This window comes from Thunnus maccoyii, chromosome 24, assembly GCF_910596095.1.
Source record: "Thunnus maccoyii chromosome 24, fThuMac1.1, whole genome shotgun sequence".
Classification (NCBI taxonomy): domain Eukaryota; kingdom Metazoa; phylum Chordata; class Actinopteri; order Scombriformes; family Scombridae; genus Thunnus; species Thunnus maccoyii.
The window spans coordinates 14586379-14602971 of NC_056556.1; the positions used below are offsets into that span (position 1 = coordinate 14586379).

Sequence of the window (16593 nt, forward strand, 5' to 3'; positions counted from 1 at the left end):
TACATGTTACTTAATGCCATATTAGAAGAAATGAAATATTGTCGCTACTCGGAAGCATCCATGAATGCCCACATCAAACAGTCAGTTACTGGGCTCTTCTCCTTATTGTGTAGTATTTTGAAAGGGAGAAAAGAATACTCTTTGATTAAAAATACTTTGAGAAGAAAAGGAAGATAACATCCATCTGCCAAGTTTGCACTTGTGTTGACACGCTTCAATCAATCTGTAATGCCAAAAAGGAGAAATTGGAGCCTACAAAGACGGGCTGTATGGCCTACTTGTGATTACCACTAGGGGGGCGACACCAGAGGGCTGACACAAATATTCCTGTTGTCAGCTCATATTTACATGAGTTCTGTTATGATGAACGTGGTTATAAATTACAAGACTAACTAACTGATGTGTGCAGGCCTGCAGCAGCTACACATTTTGGCGTGTATGACCAAATACCTTGAAACTTCCCATCAGCCTCAGCTGTACTTCGGGTTTAGTGCTCTTTAGCAAATGTTATGAATGATAACACACTGAACTTAGACAGTGAATGTGGTAAACTTTACACTTGCTAAGCATTAGCATGTTAGCATTGTCGTTGTGAGCATGCTGATGCTGGCATTTAGCTCAAAGGTCCACTGTGCCTAAATACAGTCATAGTATTGTTTGAACTGAAAATGACATTTTTCACAGGTTTACCTGTTTACCTGTTGACAATAGTTGTTGACAATAGATATGCATTTTAAGTTAGTCAGTTAAGGTAGAACAGTAAAATTCCTGAGAAGCCCATGTCTAGGTTCAATCCCTGTCTGAGGGGGATCCACTGGTGGGAAGCCGGTGAGGGATCAGAGCCAAAGTACAAACAACTCCCAATGGCTGGTACAACTCTGCTTCACAGTGTTGCCCAAGGATTGCACCATTGTTTAAATATATTTGTTCAAACTTTCTGACTTGGAAATAATCAAGAAAATAGTGTTACTGTTACAGAGTAACAGTTTACAATCTCATCAAAATGTAATCATTCACTGTCAATCTATTCAATGCAGTTACAGTTCACGTCTTTTCAGTTATATAAAACTGTAATGACTGACTGACTGTATGGTCGCCTCTGGCGGACTGTGTTGGTAGCAGTAACAGCTTTTTCATGCAAACCAAAGGCAATGTGGACTGGAGGGCTTCTACACATACCAACAAGGGAACAGGAGAGGTCATGCATGACATGATGTGTGATTACTATGGATGACATTGGCTGTACCAGTGCAGCAGAGTATGGAGTGATAGATTAGTGTGTGCAGACTAACCTCTTGTGGACCCATAGCCCACTTGAACTATATGGCCCATAACTATACTAAAGAACAGAGGCTGTAGTTAATTGCAGACTGTATTTGTTCCACTGGAATAATCCAAATGAACTGTTTACGGGACACAAAGTGATCTGAAAAGGTTGCATTTGCATGCAACAAAGAATGAAACTAAAAACAAAAGCTTTATACTTTCCAAAGAACTTGCTTGCCCTCAATTCACAAACATCTGCATACAGTATATTAGAATGGTATATAGAAGTTTAAGCATGCACAGTATACAGCATATTAGGTGTCTATTACAGTACTGCTCTACAAGTTAGAGAGTAGTACAGAAGCAGTGAAGCACGTAAAAAAAAAACCTTTTAGACTAGCCAGCAAACTGTGTAACAGAGAGGTTGTAATGCCTTTTGGTTATTTTACCCCAAAAAATCACTGAAATAGAAATGAAAAAACCCACTGTCTACAAACAAAATGTGCTCTTCCAGCCCTCTTGTCAATTTAAACATTTAAACTAATTATTATATTATTATATAATAATTATATACAGTGGGGTCCAAAAGTCTGAGACCACTTTCCCATTCAGTTGAATGGGAAAGACATTTGGACCCCACTGTATATAAAGTATATATATACATACTTGGATTATTTATAGCCCACAGTTTATATGTATATTAATCTACTATTTGATACATTTAAATGTAATTCAAAGGAAGCTTTACCAAACCAAATCCAAATTGCATGATTTGCACTAGAGTCAAGGAGATGGAGGTAGCTACTATGCTAAGCTAGTCTACTCCTTAGCAGGAGTTTATCAACTACTGTTTCATGTAGTTATGTGGATTAACAAACTGATTTACCAAGATTGTTCAAGAGCTAAGAAAATATCTTTAAGAAATTTTGCCAGCTTTACCTTGTTAATTAGCTGTCTAGTTGGTTGCTACTGGTCACAGTAAGTGTGACCAGTAGCATAGGCAGAATCCACGGTGTGGGTGGGCACAGAGAAAATCAGGTGGGCCTAGCCCATCAAAGACCAATTATACTCAATAGGTTCTGAAACGCATACTGTATGTTAACCAAACTAGGCCAATACAACTATACTTGTCTGAATGCACCACAGTTTAATCAAACAAGCCTTATACATCATCAGAGGTAATGTTACAGGCACCAAGACAAACATTAACAGCATCGCACAGCCTGGCAGCCACATATTCACACACATACACAGCTGACAGACGCAACAGCGCAGCGTATGGATAGAGGTACACCAGCACCAACATGCTCAGTAACGTTAACATTAGCTTACTTTTGATGATTACAGCAGGAGGTGACGGGGCTTGGTGTTGAACACTGAAATTATTTCATTATAGTCCAATGATTGAGTCAGTTCTCTTTCAAAGGAGAGCAGGGACAAAGAGTTCAGTCTTTATGTCATCATCGATGCCCTGATGCCAGTTTTTATCCGACTGACAGTTGAAAAGAGTCTTTCGACAGTACAGTGTGTTGCTGCTGCTGACAGGGAAAGGGCTGTATTAGCAGCCATGTACGTGTCGTTACTACTTGGCACTTGTCGAGGAGAAACTGGTGCAGGAGTAGGTATCTGGGTTTAGAATGACTGCTGAACTCGAGCTGAATTCTCTTCCTCTTGCTCCTCACAACATCTTTTAATGACTACTTTGTTTTGCCATGGTTTTTATCTTAACTTACATTAAAAGCAGCTAGCTAGCAGAAAGTAGGCCTCTGTGCCTCTGTGCAATGTGTGAACTGTACACTGAGTGAAAGAGGAGGGGCTGCTCGCAATCTGGCATATGCGAAATAGACTGTCACTCAAAAAAATCTGACCTTTCGACATCATATGGTGAACCAGAGGCAAGAAACAAGAATTTCTATTCATTGGATGATCCAGCAAAAAAGGAAGCCTTCTGATTGTTCTGACAGTTGTGAAGTTTGAGGAGATAGAAGCCCCATGCATTTTTCCAAAGACAAATTTTAAGTGACTTACAGATGAAGCATTTCTACAGCTTGGAACTCTTCCAGTTGAATCATTATTACAAAAGATTCAACAGCTCTCTTAGAAAATTGGTTCTTGGATAAATAGTCAAAGGTACAAGCCGGTGTACATGAACATTGAAGTTAAGTACAATATTTAGGCAAGAAACATTTAATCAACAAGCTTAATTAAGCACTTAATTCTGTTATGTGCGCTACTAACAGCAGGGGAAAGCTAAAGATTATGATGTTGATAAAAACAAGCTACACAATCTGTTGCTTGAATCAATTCACTTTTAAATTTTGGATCAGTTTTGGATTAAGTAACTATGGCACAGTGTTTTATTAACAAATGTAACAACCAAGCCTTTTAAATTCACTACCACTCTGATTCTTCCCCTGACTTTTCCATAAACAAAGCTGAGATCATTAAAACTGTTGGTAATAACTTAAACCTAAATGATTGATACATTATTTAAGATAAGATGTACCTTTATTGACCCCCCCGTAGGGGAAATTCAATTTGATTTGTATTGTGTTGTGTTATGTCGAAAAGTCAGATTCTGGTCTTAAATCAATTTTGACGTGTGACGTGTGTTTTGGATTTGTACGACAGAGTAGATTACTGCATATTTCAAATACAGTGCACTTGTAATTATAAGCCTTTATTAAACAAGGTTTTCCTGATGGAATCACCTGAGGCAAATAGCTTGGAGGCATTACGTCCTGTAGATGGCTCTTAGTAAATATGACGTGATGAATTATTTTACAGCACATTTATTTCAAAAGTGAGACTGAAGATGTGAGGCAAACCCTCAGGATACCTTCTGACAGCTCACTGAGGCCTACAATACTCCCAGTACAGTGCTTCTTGGACACTGAACATATGGGAGTTGAATGGTCATCTGGGATATGTGCGTCTGCATGTACATGTGTGTGTATTTGCCGGAGCTGATAATGCGTAATGCATTTGTCATGCCAGCCAGGCCAAGCAGGCATAAAAGGCCTTTCTTCTTAATCGAGTCCCACAGGGTAATTCAGTAATACAGATGGGGCCTGTCATGCTTTTCTGAAAAGCAAGACGAGGAGGAGGATGAGCAACATGAAGAGGAGGAAGAAGAACTCATCTGGCCTCTGTGGATCACAGTGTCTCCATTAGAAGTGGAAAATTGGGTTGATGGGTAGATACATAGGTGGATAGTTAGGTTGATGTTTTAATTTTTTGCCATATTGATAAGAAGTCGGCTTCTTTTCAACTTTATTTTTCTCTTTGAGAGATGAAAGAAGAGAAACAAGCTCTCAAAGTAGACTGCAAAGTATAAAAAAAGAAATACAAAAGACAGGAAAACATGTCCTGAATATTCAGTTTTAGAGCGTTGTCATCGTTACCTAAGCACCATAACACAAAAATCTGCTGTGCGTTATTTGGACATATGTCAGGTCGGCTCAGCTTTTATGAAGGCTTGTTCAAAGACTCACCCTCATTTCCAAAGGGGGAACAAATAATGGATTGAAGAAAGGCCAAAAACAATGGACTGTTGTTTTTTCCTTGTGTACTGCATTGGTAAAGAAATTGTGTGAACAGAAAAGGTGATTACTGTAACTCAGTAGACCATGCTGACTCATGTCTAGGTAAAACATATCTTATGGAGATTCAGAGTCATCATCTACCTTTATCATCCAGTGTGGTGTAAATTAAGAACAATTCCCTTCAGGTTGTCCCAGTTTCCAAATGCTGCAGCCCTGCTTAGCTGTAACAGATCAGCTTTACACCAAATGTTTCCATTTCTGTGGTCTTTCAGTTGTCTTCATTTCCACTGTAAATAGGTCTTACAGGAGGGACAGTGTTTTTTATTGTCACTTAGATTTCTTCCAGTTGCGTTTCTGCCTCATAGTCCAAAGACATGCAAATTAGTTGGTCTGCATAATACATTGTCCAAAACATGTGACTATTGTTCAGTCAATCAGTGACTGGAAGTGTGTCCTGGGGTTTCCCCGTTTTTTTCCCCTCTCTATGCTGGAATATGCTCCAGCCTCTGAGTACCCTGAATGAACAATGAATGCATCTTAGTATTTCCCAATAATTTGTACATTATTATGTATTGTCCCTTAAGCCTTCAATGCCAAATTTCCCCAAATGGACAATCACGATTTGATTATGAGTCTGAACTTGGGCTTGATGCCCAGAAATGGTGCCAAACAGTGCTCAATAGAAGGTTAGAGATGTTAGCTAGTGGCCAGAAGGAAGCCAGCAGGAAACCCTGCAGTGACTTGAAAATGGTGAAAAGCAGCAATCAACAGAAATACAAGGAGGGTGTGGGGTCAAAATATTTGTCTTCCACCACAGATACCTTGATTCAATTACCAATAGTGTTGCTTCCAACTCAGCCATGCATTGAAATGAACTCAACTCACAGTATTTGCAAGTGGGAAACTCGTGAGGTATTATGTCTTGTTGCTGCACTAGTGACTCCTACTGACTGTAGTACTGCGGACACACACACACGGCTGTCTATGCCCTCCCCAGGACAGTGACAATGACCAGCAATTGGCAATAACAAATAACATAAAGGAAGGCTAAGAGGCTACAGTCATGCTAGCAGCTCTGTGAGGCGGTACTTAAGTGCTTTGAGCTAAATATCAACACGCAAACATGCTTACAATGACAGTACTAACACACAGATGTTTAGCAGGTGTAATGTTCACCATGTTCACCATCTTAGTTTAGACAATTGCTAATTAGCACTAAAGACAAAGTACAACTGACACTGATGGGAATGTTGTCAGTTTTAGAGATATTTAGGTCATAAACTAAGTTTAAATTTGGATTTGATGATGCCGCGACATGAAAAATTAGTGGATCATCAAAGTTATTAAGATTCATCTTGAGGGGGACATGATGTCTTCATTAAATTTCTTGCAAACTATCCAATAATTGTCTAGACATTTCACTCAAAACCACAAATGTCAACCTGCTGGTGGCACTAGACCAAAAGTCAGTGGACCGCCAAAGTCATTAGGATTGATCTACTGGGCACCTTGAATGTCAGTACCAAATTTAATGGCAATCCATCAAATAGTTGTTTTTTAGTCTAGACCAAAGTTGTGAGCCAAACAACTGACAATGCCATCTCTAGAGCCACACCACAAACTGTTGGTGACCATCAACGTCTTCACTGTAATGGCTACAATCTCAATAAGCAACATTTAAAAGTATTGTTGAAACTAGATGCTGTATTTTTGAATGAATACAAATTTTCACCTGAAGATCACAGAGAACACATTTATAGGCACTGTACAAGCTGAATTGCGGACAAAAAAACCCAAACTAATTTCAAATGTGCAAGGGCATTGTTATCCCTCATTGTACACTTGGTGGAGCATAACATGTTGCTGGAATTGAATCAACACCTCCCAGCAGGCCTTCACCAACCAAAACTGTCTGCATCAGTGGCCCAGCACAGTAGGTCCCTGGGGACATAACATGCAGATATGCACACATGAACACACCCGCGTGCACTTGAATTCTGTTATTCATATCAACATCCCAGAGCACACAAATTACAGGATTTGTGAAGATGAAGATAATTTAACAATATAGACAGTCTTCAATGTCAATGAACCATAAAGAACAATTGAAATGAACGAAATGTGGGTCATGGATTCATTAAGTGTCTCTTTCATGTGACAACTCACATTATTAGATTACATGCAAACTACCATCTGTTTAGTGTTCTTAATTTATAACGCTGCTGTCTGTAGATATCCTAATAAGAACCTTAATAGCTACCAATTACAGTCTATTTCTGTTATTGTTAGCTATCTTCACCTTTTTTATCAACCCATATTTGTGCCTGGAAGATTTATCTGAAAACTTTGTCAACATCAACCTACTTCATATTCATTCTGCCGCCTGTTCTTTTCACACCTGGAAGCCACTCTGTAAAACAACAGACTCTCCTTGTTGGATAGCAAGCAGCTCGACTGATCAATGTCGGGGGTTAAGCACGCTTTTTCTTCAGGGAAGGAAGGGTATAAACGGGCGAAGTTGAACATAATTTTGCGGGTTTTGAAGTTAATGCGATCTGTGCTACATCGAGGCTGTACTGACATCTAATAAAAACAAGGCAGCAACAACGCTTCAGTGTAATGCTTAATAATTTAATTGTACAGTGCAGATAAAAGAGGCAAAGGCAGTCACTCATGACAATGTGCTGAAGCCTCGTTCCCAGTCTTTAAAAATTCACAACGGTGCTGCGAGTGGATCTGTAAAATATCTTATGTACTGTATATCACACAACACCCTTGAGGTATTTTTGGCCATTGTCAAAAAGAATCCACTTATACTTCCCGCAGAGAGTTTTGACAACAAACCACTCGGAACAATTTCTAACCTTTGGCACAGAAAATGACAGTAAATGGCAACTTGCCCTCCTCACTTCATTCCAGACACGTCTGATCTGCTGGTCACAGTCCTTCACATTCAAACCAGCTATTATACCATATTGTGAAGCATAAAAGCTCTCACACATGCACTGTGCTTAACCTCATAATGTGTGTTGTAACCAAAACAACTCAACATACATTTACACTGTTGTCTGAAAAAGGCTCTGTACTTGTTGTATTCAATAGCACTCAAAAGGGAGAAAATTGTGTTTGTGTGTGAGGGAGAGAGAAAGGTCTATGTGTGTCCGGTCTTTGTACCATCGCACAAGTGAATAGCTGTAGTTAGTGTCCTGTGACGTAAAGAGTGAGAGCATCAGAGAGAAGAATGGGAAAATATTTTCAAGCTTGTTTCATTGCACTGAATGAAATCATGACAGCTTGTTCCGTATTCACTTTTTGGAACATTTAATGGCTAATTGACCAGGGAAGTCATTTAGGCATTTCTCATCAATGCAGAAATGATTGATAAATTAAAATGTACATTTTCTGGAACAGTACATGTTATCTGCTTGGTTGTACCCTATAAAGAGCCCTCTTTTCTGGAGCTGCTAGTGGTGCCATCCAGATGCCAGAAGCATTGTGTGCTAAAAGATTCAGCATGTTGTTAAAGACTAGATGTAGCTGTTATAAGGTTTTCCTTTGGCAGCTTTAGCAGGATTGCTGCTTTTATAATTATTCTACATCTCCCTTTGTGCCCATATGAAGACTTACAGTGCTTACATATGCTTACAGTATATGTGTATTCAGAGAAAATATATACTTTTTTACAGACAACAGGGCAGTGGTAACAGGGCATGGAGTTGCAGTTTGGAGTTTTTAGTCGAATTTTAAACACATACAGCCAGAGTGATACATGAAACCTGTGATATAAATTTTTAATGAAATGTTTGTTCAATAACATCAATCATTCTCTGGCACTTCCTACAAGCACCTTCACATCGGCTATGTTGTCTGATGCAGGTTCTGTCTCTCTTTTTTTTTTTCTTTAAATGAAACTATACTTAATGAAATTATATTTTGTTAGAGCATTTAGGTCTGGTACTGTTCCATATTTCTGATGCCTCAGTTTTTGCTCCCTAGAACCAAACTGAATGTTGTTGCCAAGCAAAGTTAGCTAAGATCCTACATGCTGACTGGAAATACTATTAATTGCCATGGTAACAAGGTAACTGCTCCAGGAAGCACGGTGAAGCTTTTCTGATCTCTAAAGTGTAAATCTTTCTTCTCTGGATGGATAAATGGATGCCTTCATCGAAGAGGAAATAGATTATTTTAATCGTCAAGGTGACACTGTGAGTGATGATCACCATTGTTTTAAACTTGATTTGATTTTTGGCTATGGACACCTGCTCAGGATCAGTCACATGTAACTGCTGGCTGAAAACACTGACAAATGACAGATAAAACAGAATGATTGCATGTATAAATCTCACACATGTACCACCTACAATATATGCAGCTGTCATCACTCACTCTTCTACCTTCTGGCTCTTGCAGTGAAACCAACAGTCATTGATGTGGGCATATATGTCAACAGCATTGGGCCTGTGTCATCCATCGATATGGTGAGTTAAAAGATTTCTCCTCTTCTTTGTCTTCCACTCTCTCCCTGTTTATATGTCTCCCTCTGCTCCCCTCCTTCCCCTCCTCCATACACACATTGTCCGGTGTCTGACATTAGTATCATCATACATGAATGCTGCCATTTCTCACATTGTATTTGGAGGTCATGTGGGCTGCTTGAGATCAACCACAGCTGTTTCTGTGGCAGAGGAAGCCTGGAAAGATAGGTGTAGATGCTTTGTTCATGTCCTGTGGATCAGCTCGGATTAAGCAAATGAGTGAGTTTAAAAACCCAGAAGAGCCATAGAGATTCTGCTGTGAAAGCTCTCTGCTATCGAGTTAGACAGCAGTTTGTCTGTCTGTGGAGAGGAGAGCACCTCCTCTCTGGCTCCAGCTTACTTTAAAATGTTACATTCTGCCAGTTTTCTTCCTGCTTTGTGTTTTTTGCTTTATTTAGTAAGTGGATCTTTTGCACCGCCATGGAAGTGCCTATTAGTTCTTACTAATAGGCAAGAAGGCAAAAATGGTTTTGGAAAAAGACCAGCGCATTGATAGATGCATGTTTCATTAAGAAGGCCCTGATCAGATGCCATAAAACATCTGAAATGTTGAAACCGAAAGTTTGATGAGCGGTAATGAGAAAAATAGCTACTTCTCAGACAAATAAAAGCATAAACAGTCTGTTGTTTGGCCTTGAATGAAGTGTGGTAGATTAAGTGGATACAGCCTTTCATTATGTTCAAATCAAAGGCCCTGTTCAATTGCTGTCAATACATTCAAATATTATATTTATTTTTCAGCTTGAAATATTTCTCTCAAACTCTCTACGGCAGAACAAAATGCACATCATACACATTATAATAAAGCATTTCATCTTGGAACTTACCAGATGTTGAGTTGTGGCTGTTGCCAGGCAACATTAAATATTTCCAGACAAAAAAGCAATTTAGCACTAGCCTGCAACGTATATTATTTAAGATTAGATCTGCCTATTCAGAATTAGATTACACAGAACCTAAATTGTTTCAGTGACCACAATGTTATTCCTGTACATTATGTTGTGCATGTCTTTACTGCTTTTTTCCTAGAACAAATGAACTTAGTCTATAAAAATGATGCAGGATAAGTTCACAAGTTTTCAAGTAAAACAATAGTCAGGTGCCCAAATTAACAGTGACACATTTTCCTCACTGTAATTATTCCTCCTGTTCATACTGATCATTAAAAGATCCCTTCATAATGCCCTTTCAATGTAAGTGATGCGGGACAAAATCCACAGTCCTCCTTCTGTGCAAAAATGTATTTAAAAGTTTAATTGAAGCTAATATGAAGCCTCAGCTGTCCAAATTAGTCAAATCAAGTCAATATCTTTCAAAGTTACTGTCCCTTTAGTGCCAAATTCCCTCTTTTCATTATGATCTTATTACAAGGTACAATATTTTACTAATAAGACTGTAACTGTTGAAGATATCCACTTGATTTGACTAACTCAGACGGCTGACACCTCATATTATCTTCAGATCAACATTTAAATACATTTTGAGCTCAAAATGAAGGCTGTGGATTTTGTCCCTCATCACTTAGATTGTTAGAGCATTTGGAGGGGATCCTCTAATGGTCAGTATGAATGGGAGGAATGATTACAGCAAGAAAAACCTATTTTAATGATCATTTTTAAGACTTGAAAAACTGTGAACCTATTCTTTTACATCTACAGGCAAGTGAGAAAGCAAGCTTGTTTACAGTGGCATAGTCATATTGTATATCTGAATTCAGATAAAGGTTTGGCGTGGTGCACTACATTTTAAATGAGTGCAACTGTACACAGTACTGTTGTCCTAAATTGACCCTATTCATTTTGTGCCAGAGCATTACTATGCAGCCATTTTGCAGAAGCCATTTAGGAAGTGCAATTAGGTAGTTGAACTCATAGTTCATTAAGTTGTTTTTGTACTCTGGACTCTGGGGAGCCAGCAGGAGATGCACAGTCACTTTAGTAAATACTTTGAACCCTATGGTCACATCCTTTTACATGAGGCATGGATTCACACACTACAAAAGAAAATTGAAGTGTAACAAAGGTTTATTCTGTTGCAGAGCTATTGCATTTGATTGCATTACATTGCACAGGTGTTGCTTATGTATGTTGTGATTTGCACAATAAAAGAATAATGTGTAGCCAACTGGTCATTATTACAAATGAAGCCCCTGCAGGGTGATTCAGCAATTAAATGGAAGGCTCTTGATAACACTGCTTATTTTACTATGATGACTTCCTTCCTGCTGAATCCTGCTTATTACATGGCTGCTTACAAAGGACATCAATCAATTGACACTAAAGATAAAACCACTAAAATGCTTTCATTACTAACTAAAACCACTGAGCTTGCATGGAAAAGCAGGCCTGCCTGCACCGGTGAACAACATTTTATCTGGTGAGGTAATTTGAAGAGAAATCAACAAAACAGACCAAATGCTTGTGGCTAAATGTGAAAGAAAAGTCTGAACAAATAGATCAGATTACCTTTTACTGGCCAATTAGAATTGAGTGCTCAACAAAGCTTTGTAATAATTAAGCAAATGGGCCATAGTGCTTCTTTATATATTGTACTTAGCATTGGTGCTCCGCAATAACAAGCATGCAAATTAAGAGTGAGTTTCAGGAACAGCAATTGCATTTTTTTTAAAAAGCACAATCTCAAGTATGTTATTGCTTTTACATAAGGCAGATTTTCATTAGCATCAACAAATGATAAACCAATTTGTAATTTGGGTTGATGTGCTATCAGGGATTTTTACCAGGGACTTCTGACATACTGGAATCCATCCAGGGCTTTATTGGGCAGCCCAATTACTCCATTACAGTAATCCAGGTAAAATGTGTCAAAAGTATTGATGCGGGTCTCTGCTACAGAGACATAGATGCAGTTTGGGGATGTTCATCAGGCAGAAGAAAGCAGATTTGGTGAAGCATTTTAGCTTAAGAAATTTCAGAAGCTTTAGAAGTAGCTCTGATAGAGCAGTCTTCTTGGATACCACAACATGGACTGTTTTGTTCGTGTAAAGGTTGAGCATAGGCTGTTGATTGGTGACAGAGGAGGAAGGTGGGTGGTACAGTTGTGTATCATTGGTGTAAAAATGACAAGTACAACCATGACATCTGATTATGTGACCCAAAGGATGCATGTAGATGATGAAAAGTAGGGGTCCCTGCACTGAGCCTTGGGGTGCACCTTTATTGACAGTTAATGGTTGGAGTTACAGTACCCAGTTTTAACAAATTGCCCCCTATCGGCAAAAGAACACTGCAACCAGAAAAGGGAGTATCAGTGAGGCCAAGGAACTCAAGGTCATGTGGTGCGGAAGATGCAAAATTTTCTGAATGATTTTATGTTCTCTGGTCATCAACCTACAAAACATTTTTCCTCATTGCTAAACCATACAAATCCTTGCTGTAACACTGAATTAAAACGAGGCACAATAGCTACTATTGTATCTACTACTCACAAAAAAGAAAAATATATAGAGCAGGTGCAAGTACTTATATAACATAACTCTTGCAATTACATGCATCTTTTGCATCTAAGCCACAAATGTGAACCTGCTGATGGTGTTCATGGCAGTACATCTAATAGTTGTTGAGATGTTTCAGTCTCAACCAAAGTGGTGGATCAATAGACCAACATTGCCAGCCCTAGAGCCCCACTGCTAGCATGGCTAACAAATCTAGCACTTAAATTTGTCCCCTCATCTAAATTCAAACCCTTTGAAACTGCTGACAGAGTCTTGCTGTTCCAGGATGTCCTTATTTCTATTTATAACTGCTACTAGCTATGCAAATTATGTTTATTCTAGCATCTACTAAATGAGAAAATCTCATAATTTTACTTTGTACTCTGTAATACTGCAAATGTCCATCTTTACAAATCATGTAGACTCTTTGTCAGTGTTAAAATATAATTTTTTAAAGACTGACACACACACACACACACACACACAATCAAGAGTAATATAGTTGTTGTTGTTGTGAATTAAAAACTCCTGCAGCTTGTAGTGGGTCAGTGGGTCATGGTTGGACTGGTCTCACCATGGGAACCCAAACTTTGTTTCAGTAGAGAGCAGAATCCCGCTGTGACATTCCAGTGATTTTTCTCTGTGTAAGCGCTGATTGGCCTGACCCTGTCAGGGCCGATGGACGCTGGTCACTGGAATGTGAATCTCCGTCTGCCCCTAGGGTTGACTGGACAGGAATTAATGCAAAGTCGCAACTCTTTTATGTCCGTTTCTGCCCCTCTCTCTCCACCTCGCCGTTTCTTCCCCCTTTTATCCATTACTCTCTGGAAATGTTACACAGTCAGAGACAGAACAAAGAGACACACAAAACAACTGATTTCCTCAGTGTGGCCTGGACTTGTTTTTTTTTCTATTCACACCACACTGCACACGCTGGACCTGCACTCTTCCTCTTGCTTGAGTCCAATTCATCATGTATCCTGAGACGTCCATTTAGCACGCTTGCTCTTTTTGAACTTCATGTGTGTGTATCTCTGAGTGTGTGTGTGCATGTGTGTGTGACTTCCACGTAAAAATCAGGTCAAATCCCTAGGGTGTGTTAGATGTATGATCTATATTGATCTCACACACACTCACAACAACTGTCTCTAGTGCTATACGACATGGTCAGTAACCAAACTCCAGGAAGCTTCTCATCTGCATTTGAACAAAACACATTATCTTTCCTCATTTGCGCCAATGGTAATGGGCACTGGCTGGGATGATGCAATGCCAAATGAAGCTGATAGTAATTTAGGGCATACTGTGATGAATGGTTGAGTGATTAAACAGCATTAGCGGCATTAAAGTTGAGTGAAAGTGCTGGGCTTTTATAGCTGGTGCTGGGAGGGTCGGATAACACCGCCAGTAAATTAACTGACAAAGATGGACGCACTTTGACATCGACACTGTGTTCTTGTCGTCTATGCCTGAGCCAGTGAGTGGGTGGCGTCCTGAATTTGCTGCTTGATTATTGTCCATGCCAATGTGTATCCACCAAGCGTAGAAATTATGAGGACCACCTGCTCTGTCCATGAAATAGACTGAGTATGTGAAACCAAGCAGAAGTGATGAATCCCTATTGATATCACCAATACTGAACCCACTTGAGAAATGAAATGGAGGAGACACATTAAAGATGGTCAAGCCTTGAGACAAGCATGACAAAGAAAAGAATGTGTGCTGCTGCGAAGCCCTCTCCATACTTTCTTGCCCAAATACTTTCAACATATTGAGTCTAAGAAAATATCAGAATCAGTCTTAAAACTACCATGTGTGATTTCTGAAGTCGCATCTAACAATTATTTTTGTTATTGATGAATCTATTGATTACTTTTTTGATCATTTCTTAGACTGTAACATTAGAAAATAGTGAAAAATGTCCTACATCACAGTTTCACAATCCCCAAGATGACATCTTCAAATGTCTTATTTTGTTCCAACCAACAAAGTCCAAAATCCCAAAGATATTCAGCTTATAATCATATCAAAGACAGAAATGGAGAAAATACTTGCTTTATACATGAGTTAAAAAATGAATTATCTTTTTTTAATTAACTGACTGGTAGTTTCAGTTCTAGCAATTTGTGTGTAATTGTAGAATGTTAACTTCTGCTCAAGTCTTGAAATCTACATATCGTCCCACAGTCCACACATACCTTTATATACTACTCATTTGCTTTACCAAATGTGTTTTGAGGGAAATGTTATTGCATTCATAGGCAAGGTTTTGTTTAAATTTTGCATTTTTTTGATAGTAGTCCACCAAATACACTATTTCCTCCCATTTGAGTAACACTTTCTAGAACATTTGCTGGCTTCAAAAAAAACCCTCGCTCCAGTTGACCCCCATTCAACTTCTCTAGATTACTAAATCAATAATTTTTTTGGATAACAAATAATAATGGTCTCAATCACTACGTTTGTGTGCTGATGGTCATTTTGGAAAGTATTGCTTTGTTAATGAGATGAACACTTATAGTAGCTTTGATGTCTGCTGTGTGGGCGTTGATTGACAGCTGTGACTGACAGTTGGCTCACCTGCTCGACTCTGGGATTTTCACTGAGTTGGACTATTGTTGCAATATATTGGCAAGTTGAATGTTACTTGATTACATACCTTCAGTGTTAGAACAATTTAGCTCAATGACCTAATGTGGCAACACCCTGCACTCCCTATTTGGAAGGTCCTGGCTCCAAACGGAAAAGATGGCGCCGACCATAAACTGCAACTCTGGGCTTCAAACTTGCTTCAATGCAAACGATGGGTGATGTTACACCTCGCTGCATCCAACTTTATATTCAGTCTATGTAAAAAACTACAGTAACTGGCTGTTTTAGAAAATTGCTGAGTGTTTTTTTTTTTAAGATTAAAGTGTATGTACATGAACTGCTTTTAAAATTTTACATCATTAGTAGGAGGCAATTGACTTTGGGCTGAGTTCCACAGACAGGCTAGAGAAGTTGAAAATTATCGACATGCAGACTCATATATTGTTGGTTATTTCATGGGATTTGTTGCAAATAAGAGAAATATAGATTATTGCCAGCCTTGTCCTTTAAATATGGAAAATGCCAACATGTACCCTCTTGTGCTTTAACTCATCATTGCCTGCTGAGTTGCCATAAAAATGTCATTTATGCTTTAATTGCCAGTAGCGAGTGTCGAAAACACATGGAATACTGTAGTAGTGAATGTTTTGCAGAGACCAGGTTAGATTGGAACAGACATCTATTAGCTCCACTGCCACACTGGACATTTGCCATCAGCCAAAGACGAAAATAATACTTCCTTTAAACATCAGTGAAGGCTCTTCACTGCTAACATCTGACTGAAGTGTCAAAGCAGATCATTATCACCTACGAGGAAGTGTCGGCCTGCTATTTGCGGTCGTGTGGCAGTTGTATCGGAAATCAGCTTTTTTATCACATTCACAGCGTACTATATCTATTTATATAGATACACTTTTACTGGAAATCGCTTGAGGCTTGATTGGTCATCATCTTACTATCTAGATCCCATGTCAATGCTTTATTTAGTACTCCACTCCAGTAGCAAATTAGGGGTGTAATGATGTACGGATGTGCTATGACCCTCTTCTCAAAGGTGAAACAACTGGCTATTGAAGGCCACAGCTGATGACGTAAATGAAGAGCAGTGTTGGAAAAAAAAACAGACTATATGCGGGGACACACACCTGACACAAAGCTCATCTAAATGCAAGTAGACGACCAGACTTATTAAGCAGAA

The 16593-nt window shown here is 39.0% G+C and overlaps 1 protein-coding gene and 1 long non-coding RNA gene across 5 annotated transcripts in view; one reads left to right on the forward strand and one right to left on the reverse strand.

Annotated features, from left to right (window-relative positions):
* The window catches only part of LOC121891656 (gamma-aminobutyric acid receptor subunit gamma-3-like), a 124459-nt gene that overhangs the window by 18287 nt on the left and 89579 nt on the right, over positions 1-16593 (forward strand). For all 4 annotated transcript variants that reach the window (XM_042404172.1, XM_042404173.1, XM_042404174.1 and 1 more), the window contains exon 3: positions 9225-9292. In XM_042404172.1, the coding sequence (XP_042260106.1) occupies positions 9225-9292 (68 nt within the window). The remainder of the gene's footprint in view (positions 1-9224; positions 9293-16593) is intronic.
* LOC121891659 overlaps positions 1-16593 on the reverse strand; it is a 65996-nt gene that overhangs the window by 5705 nt on the left and 43698 nt on the right. The window lies entirely within an intron of this gene.